The sequence below is a fragment of the Tachyglossus aculeatus genome, chromosome 3, assembly GCF_015852505.1.
Source record: "Tachyglossus aculeatus isolate mTacAcu1 chromosome 3, mTacAcu1.pri, whole genome shotgun sequence".
In the NCBI taxonomy this organism is placed as follows: Eukaryota; Metazoa; Chordata; class Mammalia; order Monotremata; family Tachyglossidae; genus Tachyglossus; species Tachyglossus aculeatus.
In genome coordinates this window covers 743,257-755,393 of record NC_052068.1, presented here as the reverse complement: position 1 = coordinate 755,393, position 12,137 = coordinate 743,257, and the positions used below count along the sequence as shown (strand labels likewise).

Sequence of the window (12,137 nt, the reverse complement as noted above, 5' to 3'; positions counted from 1 at the left end):
ATCAATCAATCGTATTTATTGAGCGCTTACTATGTGCAGAGCACCGTACTAAGGCTTGGAAAGTCCAAGTTGGCAACATATAGAGACAGTCCCTACCCAACAGTGGGCTCACAGTCTAAAAGGGGGAGACAGAGAACAAAACCAAATATACTAACAAAATAAAATAAATAGAATAGATATGTACGGGTAAAATAAAGTAATAAATATGTACAAACATATATACATATATATAGGTGCTGTGGGGAAGGGAAGGTGGTAGGATGGGGGGATGGAGAGGGGGACGGGGACCGGCACAGAGGCCGATTATCTGAGCTGAGCCGAGAAGCGGCGCGGCCTAGTTAATAGAGCCCAGGCCTGGGAGTCTTAAGGACCTGGGTTCCAATCGCGGCTCTGCCACTTGTCTGCTGTGTGACCTTGGGCAAGCCGCTTCACTTCTCTGGGCCTCAGTTACCTCATCTGGACAGCGAGGATTACACTGTGAGCCCCGCATTTCAGGACGGGGACTGTGCCCAGCCTGGTTAGCTTGTGTCTATCCCAGCGCTTATTTATTTATTTTACTTGTACATATCTATTCTATTTATTTTATTTTGTTAGTAAGTTTGGTTCTGTTCTCCGTCTCCCCCTTTTAGACTGTGAGCCCACTATTGGGTAGGGACTGTCTCTATATGTTGCCAACTTGTACTTCCCAAGCGCTTGGTACAGTGCTCTGCACACAGTAAGCGCTCAATAAATACGATTGATGACGATGATGATGATACGGCGCCAAGCACATAGCAGGGGCTTAACAAATACCGTTAAAAACAAGAGACGGCAGAGTACGATCGCACAATCCGCTCAGATCGAAGGCTCGTCTATCTGGCTGCTGACCCAGTCGGCATCGGGAACTCTAGACCGTAAGCTCACTGTGGGAAGGGAATGGGTCTTCCAATTCTGTTATACTGTACTGTAACCTCCCCAGCGCTTAGAACAGTGCTTTGCACATAGTAAACGCTTAATAAATGCCATCATTATTATTATTATTATTATTGATAAATACGATGGATTGCCTGGAGGGGCCTCCTTCCAGAGTATTACCAGCCCAGTATACCACGAGTGAAGATGGTCACTCCTTGTCTGAAATACCTCAAGCTAAAAACGATTTTTTAAGTATCTCAAATATCTCCATCACAATCAGTGACAGAAATAATAATAATAATAATAGCATTTATTAAGCGCTTACTACGTGCAAAGCACTGTTCTAAGCGCTGGGGAGGTTACAAGGTGATCAGGTTGTCCCACGGGGAGGCTCACAGTCTTTCATTCATTCATTCAGTCGTATTTATTGAGCGCTTACTGTGTGCAGAGCACTGTACTAAGTGCTTGGGAAGTACAAGTTGGCAACATATAGAGACGGTCCCTACCCAACAGCGGGCTCTTCATCCCCATTTTCCAGATGAAGTCACTGAGGCCCAGAGAAGTGAAGTGACTACGGCCGTAGGCTGGGGCCTGTCCTTTGTAGCTGGGTTCCGCCAGTACTGACTATAGCTGGGATACATTCAGGCGAAGATGAAGAGGAGGAGGAGGAAAAAGAGAAAGAGCGAGAGGAGGAGGAAAAGGAGGAAGACCAGGGCACGTCAGAGTAGGAGACAGAGAAAGAAGAGGGGCTTTGTATTCTGGCCGCTCATAATCAGTCTCTTTCGCGGGCTCCTCCTCTGCCTCCCACCCTCTAACTGTGGGGGTCTCGTAAGGTTCAGTTTTTTGCTTTCAATGGCATTTATTAAGCGCTTACTATATGCAAAGCACTGTTCTAAGCGCTGGGGAGGTTACATGGTGATCAGATTGCCACATGGGGGGCTCACAGTCTTAATCCCCATTTTACAGATGAGGTAACAGGCCCAGAGAAGTTAAGTTCATTCATCATCATCATCATCATCAATCGTATTTATCGAGCGCTTACTGTGTGCAGAGCACTGTACTAAGCGCTTGGGAAGTCCAAGTTGGCAACATATAGAGACAGTCCCTACCCGACAGTGGGCTCACAGTCTAGAAGCCTTGCCCAAAGTCACACAGCTGACAGTTGGAGCAGCTGGGGTTTGAACCCAAGACCTCTGACTCCTGTCTCTCCCCACTTCAATCCATACTTCACGCCGCTGCCCAGATTGTCTTTGTCCAGAAACGCTCTGGGCATGTTACACCCCTCCTCAAAAATCTCCGGTGGCTACCAATCAATCTGCGCATCAGGCAGACACTCCTCCCCCTGGGCTTCCAGGCTGTCCATCCATCCATCCCCTCGCCCCCTCCTCCCTCACCTCCCTTCTGTCCTTCTCCAGCCCAGCCCGCACCCTCCGCTCCTCCGCCGCTAATCTCCTCACCGTTAGGCCTCGTTCTCGCCTGTCCCGCCATCGACCCCCGGTCCACGTCCTCCCCCGGGCCCGGAATGCCCTCCCTCTGCCCATCCGCCAAGCTCACTCTCTTCCTCCCTTCAAGGCCCTACTGAGAGCTCACCTCCTCCAGGAGGCCTTCCCACACTCAGCCCCTTCCTTCCTCTCCCCCTCGTCCCCCTCCCCATCCCCCCACCTTGCCTCCTTCTCTTCCCCACAGCACCTGTATATATGTGTATATGTTTGTACAGATTTATTACTCTATTTTACTTGTACATATCTATTCGATTTATTTTATTTTGTTAGTATGTTTGGTTTTGTTCTCTGTCTCCCCCTTCTAGACTGTGAGCCCACTGTTGGGTAGGGACTGTCTCTATATGTTGCCAACTTGGACTTCCCAAGCGCTTAGTACAGTGCTCACACACAGTAAGCTCTCAATAAATACGATTGATTGATTGATTGATTGATTGACTCCAAAGCCCGGGCTCTTTCCACTGAGCCCCGCTGCTTCTCTGGGTCCCCTTCTATTCTCCATCTACACCCACTCCCTTGGAGAACTCATTCTCTCTGATGGCTTCAACCACCACCTCTACGCCGATGCTACTCCAATCTACATCTCCAGCCCCGATCCCTCTCCCTCTCTGCACTCCATCACTCTGTCCGCTCCTACCTCACCTCGCTACTCTCCCACTACAAGCAGCGTGGCTCAATGGAAAGAGCCCGGGCTTTGGAGTCGCAGGTCATGGGTTCAAATCCCGGCTCCTCCACTTGTCAGCTGTGTGACTTCTGGCAAGCCACTTCACTTCTCTGTGCCTCAGTTACCTCATCTGGAAAATGGGGATTAAGACTGTGAGCCCCCCGTGGGACAACCTGATCACCTTGTAACCTCCCCAGCGCTTAGAACAGTGCTTTGCATGTAGTAAGCGCTTAATAAATGCTATTATTATTATTATTATTATTATTATTTCTGTCACTGATTCTGATGGAGATATCTGAGATACTTAAAAAATCGTTTTTAGCTTGAGGTATTTCAGACAAGGAGTGACCATCTTCACCCGTGGGACAACCTGATCCCCTTGTAACCTCCCCAGCGCTTTGAACAGTGCTTTGCACGTAGTAAGTGCTTAATAAGTGCTATTATTATTATTATTATTTCTGTCACTGATTGTGATGGAGATATTTGAGATACTTAAAAAATCGTTTTTAGCTTGAGGTATTTCAGACAAGGAGTGACCATCTTCACCCGTGGGACAACCTGATCCCCTTGTAACCTCCCCAGCGCTTAGAACAGTGCTTTGCACGTAGTAAGCGCTTAATAAATGCTATTATTATTATCATTATTTCTGTCACTGATTGTGATGGAGATATTTGAGATACTTAAAAAATCGTTTTTAGCTTGAGGTATTTCAGACAAGGAGTGACCATCTTCACCCGTGGGACAACCTGATCACCTTGTAACCTCCCCAGCGCTTAGAACAGTGCTTTGCACGTAGTAAGCGCTTAATAAATGCTATTATTATTATTATTATTTCTGTCACTGATTGTGATGGAGATATTTGAGATACTTAAAAAATCGTTTTTAGCTTGAGGTATTTCAGACAAGGAGTGACCATCTTCACCTGTGGGACAACCTGATCACCTTGTAACCTCCCCAGCTCTTAGAACAGTGCTTTGCACGTAGTAAGCGCTTAATAAATGCTATTATTATTATTATTATTTCTGTCACTGATTGTGATGGAGATATCTGAGATACTTAAAAAATCGTTTTTAGCTTGAGGTATTCCAGACAAGGAGTGACCATCTTCACCCGTGGGACAGCCTGATCACCTTGTAACCTCCCCAGCGCTTAGAACAGTGCTTTGCACACAGTAAGTGCTTAATAACTGCCATCATCATTATTATTATTATTACAATCCGGCCAGCACACTTGGCTCACATAATGCCAACCTACCCGCTGTACCTCAATCTCGTCTACTTTGCCGCCGACCTCTCGCCCACATCAATCCATCAATCAATCAATCGTATTTATTGAGCGCTTACTGTATGGAGAGCACTGTACTAAGCGCTTGGGAAGTACAAGCTGGCCAACTCCTGCTTCTGGCCTAGGATGCCCTCCTTCTTCCTAGCCAACAGACAATTTCTCTTCCCACTTTAAAAGGCTTTGCTGAAGGCACAATTCTTCCAAGAGGCCTTTCCTGACTAAGCCCTCTTTTCCTATTCTCCCACTCCCTTCTGCGTCACCCTGACTTGCTCCCTTTATTCGCCGCCCCGTTCCTCACTCCCGCGGCACTTATGTACCTATCCGTTATTTATTTATATTAACGCCCATCTTCCCCTATAGACTGTAAGTTCCTTTGGGGCAGGGAATGTTACTGTTACTATATTGCTATATTGTATTCATTCATTCAATCGTATGTATTGAGCACTTGGGAAGTACAAGTTGGCAACATATAGAGACGGTCCCTACCCAACAGTGAGCTCACAGTCTAGAAGTGTTGTACCCTCTATTGTACTCTCTCAAGCGCTTAGTACAGTGCTCTGCACACAGTAAGCGCTCAATAAATACGACCGAATGACTGGTACGCTGCTCTGCACACAGTATGGGCTCAATAAATATTACTGGTTGACCCCCAACAGGGAGTTGTGAAGGGGGGAAAAAAAACGATAATTGTGAATCCTGAGGGCATCCACACGCATGTGAGCGCGTGCGCACACACATGCACACACGCCAACGGTCCCAAAGGAACCAAAGCTAACTGAGGACATACAAGGCATCACCAGCGTGCTAAAAGCAAACTTTCCTTTTAAGGATTCTCTGAGAAAGATTGTTCACAGAACACTCTGCGTATATTTTGGAGGCAGCGGTATTTTTAGAAGTCAGGGAGCATCCAACTCTCTCCCAGTTCTTGGCTAATAGCACTGCAGGACTATTTGCTGAGTGATAAGGATTGATTTTTTGCGGGGACGGGGGGATCGCGCGGTCTCAGCCGGCCAGCCAGACCACGCTGGCCGAGGGGATGTTGGCGCTCAGACCCCGACGGAAGGGAGACGCCCCCGGCTTCCCGCCGGGTCGCCCTGGGCGCTAAGTCCACCCACCGGGGCCTGGGGGCTTTCCTCCCCCGCGAAAAATCAATCCCTCCATCTAGGAATGGCATCTTTCGAGACGGCGCTCCTGGCACCCGTCGAGTCACAATCCCATCGGAAGGACTTCGGAAGAACGGCCTAAACACCCTTCTGCCCACCCTCCAAAGAAATGCGACGAGGCCCCGGCGCATGCTGGGGTCCAACTGCTGCTGCGGGTCAGCGGTCCGGCCTGGGAACAAGACAGATGCGGAGATACTTCCAGATCCCGAATGGATTCATTTATATTAATGCCTGCCTCCCAGTCCAGACAATGACCTTCTGGTGACCAATAAATGGACCTTCTGACCAAGTCAATGACCTTCTGGCCAATAAATACGATTGATTGATTGATTGGTGGGCGGGGAACAGGTTTGTTGTACTGTGCTCTCCCATCATCAGCACCATCATCAATCGTATTTATTGAGCGCTTACTATGTGCAGAGCACTGTACTAAGCGCTTGGGAAGTACAAATTGGCAACATATAGAGACAGTCCCCACCCAACAGTGGGCTCACAGTCTAAAAGCGCTTGGCACACGGTAAGCTCTCAAATACAAAAGAAGGAGGAGGAGGAGGAGAAGAGGACGACGGGCGGTGCCTTAGGTAATAATAATAATAATAATAATAATGACGGCGTTTATTAAGCGCTTACTATGTGCAAAGCACTGTTCTAGGTTACAAGGTGATCAGGTTGTCCCACGGAGGGCTCCCAGTCTTCACCTCCATTTGACAGATGAGGTCACTGAGGCACAGAGCAGTTGCCCAAAGTCACACAGCTGACAACTGGCGGAGCCGGGAAGCTTTCAGCCCCAGCATCAGAATTACAGAGAAGCAGCGTGGCTCAGTGGAAAGAGCCCGGGCTTGGGAGCCAGAGGTCACGGGTTCTAATCCCGGCTCTGCCACCTGTCAGCTGGGTGACTTTGGGCAAGTCGCTTAACTTCTCGGAGCCTCAGTGACCTCATCTGTAAAATGGGGATGAAGACTGTGAGCCCCACGTGGGACAACCTGATCACCTTGTATCCCCCCCCCCCAGCGCTTAGAACAGTGCTTCGCACATAGTACGCACTTAACAAATGCCATCATAATAATAATAATTATTATTATTATTATTATTAGAATTCACACTGGAAAGAGCATGGCCAAGTGGAAAGAGCCCGGGCCTGGGGGTCAGAGGACCTGGGTTCAAATCCCTGCTCCGCCACTTTGTCTAATAATAATAATAATGGCATTTATTAAGCACTTACTATGTGCCAAGCACTGTTCTACACGCTGGGGAGCTTACAAGGTGATCAGGTTGTCCCACGGGGGGCTCACAGTCTTCATCCCCACTTTCCAGATGAGGGAACTGAGGCCCAGAGAAGTGAAGTGACTTGCCCAAAGTCACACAGCAGACAAGTGGCGGAGCCGGGATTTGAACCCACGACCTCTGACTCCGAAGCCCGGGCTCTTTCCACTGAGCGACGCTGCTTCTCTGCTGTGTGACCTTGGGCGAATCACTTGGCTTCTCTGTGCCTCGGCTTCCTCAACTGTAAAATGAGGATTGGATACCTGGTCTCCCTCCTGCTTGGAACGTGAGGCCCACAGGGGACAGGGACTGTTTCCAACAGGATGAACCTGAATCTACCATCGCTTAGAACGGTGCTTGACACATAGTCAGCGCTTAAAAAAAGAGCATTAAATAAAAATAAGACAAAATTCAATGGCCGCAGAACCAAGGCAACCCCGGGAACGTTTGGCCGCCCCACAGAGAGAAGCCTTCGGGGACCCGACCAGTCGGGTTGCGGTCCTCCCACCTCCATCCCTTCACCCGGAGGGACCCTGTCTCATTCTACGCAGCAGCTGGAGGCACAGAGGAGGAGGCACAGAAGAGCGGTCGAAGAGGGGCACATAAGAAACCTGAGGACGGGACAAAAGGGAGTTTCGAGAGCACCCAGGCGAGAGACCAAGATCCCTCAAATCTACTGACGGAGGAGATCAACTAGGGGAACCAGGGGGAGGGGAGGGAGAGGCTCTTGGCAACACGGGACCCACTCCCTGCCTCCTTCCCTTCCTGCCTCCCTCTGGCAAAGCCTTCGGCTCTTGGAGAGGGAGATGGCTGGGAGACGCTGACCTCAAACTCGGTCGGGGATCGGCCGGGCTATGGTGGCCGTATCCAACTGCGGGGACCGGCTTCCAAATTCCTGCCGGCAGCTCCCACCGACAGCTCTCGAAGACCCATATTTACGTCGGGCTTAGAGGAGGCCAGGACGCCACACTGGGGGCCGGGCCAGGCAGACCCCAGGTCCCACCCGGCCCCGGGGCTCAGTCCAGAGGTCGGCGTGGCCACGGCAGGCCTGAAACCATGGTGAGGGGGTGGGATGGCATAAATAATAGGATGGATCCTCCTTTCCTTCCCGGGGACACGGCTGGCTGGCGGAGGGAAGGGACCACAGACCCTGAGGGCCCGCGGAGCTCTAGCCGGGGCTGGGGAAATCCCGGGCAGACGGGGTTTCCGGAGACCCAAGTGAGAGGGACGGCCTGCCGGGCACAGCCTGGGGGTGGGGGAGACACCAAGGACACCAGAGGGTCTGGGAACCAGACTAATGTGTCACCGTGGACCAGGAATGCCGAGCGGAGCAGGGCATCTGCGGCCGAGCGAGCCAAGAATCCAAGGAGCGGGGCCGCCTTCCGGCCCGGAGACGTTCCGGAGAGCCCAGCGTTCCCTCCGGGAGCTGCAAAAAGAGCAGCCACGCACCCTCGAAACCCAGTCCGCTCAGGTCCTTCTGGGCCTCAGTTTCCTCCTCTGCAAAGCGGGCAGCGCTGGCTGGCTGCACTCTCCTGCTCCCCGGGCAGTTATCCTTCGGTGGGATTTGCTGGGGACCAGGCCTCGGGGAAGGTGGGAACTGGGTCCACCCGTGCGAGCCCTCAGTGCCGCGCTCTGGCCCCTTGTGAGCGCCTAATACATAGCCTCATTCCCGTCATCAGGGCACCTCGCAGGTCAGACAGGGTGAGCAGGAATCCTAAAAAAAATCCCTCGCTAACTGTCCGCGGCTAGTCGACGGTGGCAGCTGAGGAGGACACCCGCTCAGCAATGGCCATGCACTCATTCATTCATTCAATCGTATTTATTGAGCGCTTACTGTGTGCAGAGCACTGGACTAAGCGCTTGGGAAATACAAGTTGGCATCCAAATCAGGAATTTGGAAGCCGCTCCGGGCATCCCGGCCGGTCCCCACAGTTTGATGCGGCCAGGATAGCCCGGCCGATCTCCGACCAAGTTTGAGGTCAGCGTCTCCCAGTATCAAAATAAAACTCGGCTACTGAAGTGTTGTGGGGCTGAGGGTGCAAATCTAAGCGCAAGGGCAACATAGAAGCGAGAGAGGGTACGGGAAATGAGGGCTGAGTCAGGGGGGCCTTCTTGGAGGAGATGGGATTTTTAATAAGGCTTGAAAGGCGGGGAGAGTCGTCCGTCGGATATAAAGGGGGAAGGAGTCCCGGGCCGGAGGCAGGAGGGGGTCAGAGAGCTGGCGGCTGGACGGAGGAGATGGAGGAGCAGTGAGTAAGCTGGCATTTAGAGGAGCAAATTGTGCGGGCTGGGTTGTAGTAGAACAGCAACGCGGTGATGTAGGAGGGGGCAAGGGGATTGAGGGTTTTAAAGCCAAGGGAGAGGAGTCTGTGTTTGATATGGAGGCCGATGGGCAACCCCCGGAGGTTCTTGAGGAGTAGGGACACGTGCATTGAACGGTTTTGTAGAAAAACGATCAGACGGCAGAGCAAGGTATGGACTGGAGTGGGATGAGACAGGAGGCAGCAGGTCAGTTAGGAGGCTGATACAGTCGTCAGAGCAGAACAAGATAAGTGTATCCGGGTGGGAGCAGTTTGGATGGAGAGGAAAGGGTGGATCTTAGCAATGTCGTGAAGGTTGAACTGACAGGATTTAGTGACTGATTAAATATGTGGGTTGAATGAGAGAGAGAGGTGAGTCGAGGATAATGCCGAGACTTCTCTCTAACCCCTGGTCTGAAAGGCGGGGATCCCCCTCGTGGGGCCCTCACCAGGCGTAGGGGGTCTCGGTGGGGAACAGCCGTTACGCCTCATCAGAGGAAAGTCACCCACCCAAGTGCACGGACTCATCGGCTGGACACGGGGTCGCTGCGGGGGAAGCCCCCCTGCCCCCGGCCTTGGGGGCTCTTCTCCTCGACCCTCGCCACCCTGCAGGGAGTCCCAGAAGGTGACTGGGGGGAACCCACCTGGGGGGCCCGTGACCGACGAGTGAGGAGCCGCTGAGAAACGGGGAACGGTTTCTGCAGGTGGGTCCATTAACTCCTAGGAGACGGAGTTCGAGAACTCTTCCTTTAGAGTCCAGTGTTTCCCCTCCGGCAGGCCGGGAGGGAGCACACCTGGTTTTTTTTTTTTTGTCCAGCCAACAGCACGCGCTTGCGTGCCTGCACAAGCTCATTCTCTCTCTCTCTCTCTCTGCCACTCAACTGAGGCACGACAGGTAGACTGTGATCAACTGGAGCGTCCCAGCCGGGTTCAAGGTTCTCCACCGACTCTGCCGCATCCTGGCCCGTTCCTCTCCAGCCCACTCACACCTCACTCATCACCATCAATCGTATTTACTGAGCGCTTACTATGTGCAGAGCACTGTACTAAGCGCTTGGGAAGTACAAATTGGCAACATAACATTGGCACTCCCCTGAGCCCATCTTTTCCTGAACGTCACGCTCGCCGCCCCCCCCAACTCGTCCCTGCCCTCTCGCTTGTGAGTTCCCGCCCACCTGCCCTCCCGGGCCCCAGAGAGGACAGCTGGAAGGTCCCCTTCTCCATCCAAGATTCGTTCATTCCATCGTATTTATTGAGCGCTTACTGTGTGCAGAGCACTGTACTAAGCGCTTGGGAAGTACAAGTTGGCAATATACAGAGGCGGTCCCTACCCAACAAAGGGCTCACAGTCTAGAAGGGGGAGACAGAGAACAAAACAAAACACTCAGAGAACAAAACACAAAACATATTAACAACGTAAAATAAATAGAATAAGCATGTACAAGTATGGATTACTTGAATGCTTGGATTAATGTGGTAGCAGTTTGGATGCAGAGGAAAAGGGCGGATTTTGGTGATTGCTGAACCGACGGTATTTAGCGAGATTGAATATGTGGGTTGGAGGAGAGGAGTCAAGGAAAAACGACTATGGGTTGGGAGACAGGAAGGATGGTGGTGCTGTCTACAATGATGGGAAAATCGGGGTGGCGGGGGGAGGGCGTATCCCAACAAAAAGAGAAAGTGTGTGTCTGTCCATCTGCCCCAATTCCAGGAGCGTCTCTACTAGGACCAGAGGGGAACCCCGCCGGTCAGCCACCACCGCCGCCCCCGGAGCCCCGGGTCCCACGCGCTCACTCACCCACGCAGGCGTTGAGGAACAGCCAGTCGGCCTTCTTCATCCTGTTCTTAATCTGCTTGAGCTTCTTGAAGTCCACTTCCAGCTCCTCCTGGCAGCCCACGGCTCCGGCCGCCAGCTCGATCCTCTGGAAGTCCATCTTGACTTCCGAGTCCGGCCTGGCGGCGGGCGGGGACCGCCTCTGGCCGTTCCCGCCGCCGCTGCAGCCGCCCCTCCAGCGGGCCCGGTCTTGCTCGTTGATGAGGGAGGAGGCCTCCTCCGTCTCCCCCAGCCCGCCGGCCTCCACGTTGTTGGGCCGCGGGTGATCGCACACCACGCACTTCCCGGCTTTGGCCCAGTTCTCGTAGGTGCAAACGGAACACGTCCAGTGCCGCGTCCCGGCGTTCAGCCTGTTCCGGTCGTTGTACTCCTCGCAGGGGTCGGCGGCGAAGGGCCCCGGCCTGGGGCCCGAGCCGGACGACTGGGGCGACTCCGTGGGGCTCCTGGTCCGCCGCTGGGACAGGCACTGCGTGCAGCGGATGGCCCGGGGCCAGTTCAAGTACGTGCACATGTGGCACGACCATTTGGCGGCCCCGTCCGTGCCGAAGGAGGGCCTGACGCGGGGCCGGGCGCTGGAGTCGGGGCAGATGAGCGGGCTGCCCCCGCCCTCGGGGCTGCCGGGGGCCCAGTCGCGGCCCCCGTCGCTCGAGCCGCCCTTGAACGGGTCCTGGGTGATGATGGTCCCGCTGGGCCTCTGGGCCCGGCACATGGTGCACTTGATGGCCGACGGCCAGTTCTCGTACGTGCAGTATTCGCAGGCCCACTTCGGCCCCCGCTCCGACATGGCGCCCGCCTTCGGCCCGGCCGCGGGGTCCGGCGGGAAGCTGCGGACAATCACGAGACGGGTTAGGAAAGCCCGAGCGCTCGGCACCCCCGTGGGCCCGCCCGCCGCGGCTCTGTCGACGGCGCCTGCCCGCACGGGCGGCGGGCCCGCGGTCGGGATCGCTCCCTTCCCGGCGGGGACGGGATTTCGGGGCTGACGGGGGGGAGGTCCCGGCTACTGCTTCGGGGCTGGGTGGTGAGGCCGTCCCCGGCCTCACGCGAGCGGGCAAACGGCACTGAGAGGCGTCTCCCGGCCCCCGGTTCGTGGCGGCCTCCAAGCCCTCCCCCCGCCCCCGACGTCCGCACACCCCCGCCTCTGCCTGGAGGCTTTCCTTGATTCATCTTCTCCTCCTCGGGCTGTCCTCCAACTCCCACTTCACACACGGAGGTGGGCACCGCACCCGTCCCGCTGGG

The 12,137-nt window shown here is 53.8% G+C and overlaps 1 protein-coding gene across 1 annotated transcript in view; it reads right to left on the bottom strand.

The window, feature by feature from the left end:
• ZRANB1 (zinc finger RANBP2-type containing 1) overlaps positions 1-11,725 on the bottom strand; it is a 48,857-nt gene extending 37,132 nt beyond the window's left edge. The window contains exon 1 of the mRNA XM_038743772.1: positions 10,866-11,725. Within this exon, the coding sequence (XP_038599700.1) occupies positions 10,866-11,685 (820 nt within the window). The 5' untranslated portion in view covers positions 11,686-11,725. The remainder of the gene's footprint in view (positions 1-10,865) is intronic.
• Between the last annotated feature and the right edge of the window lie 412 nt (positions 11,726-12,137).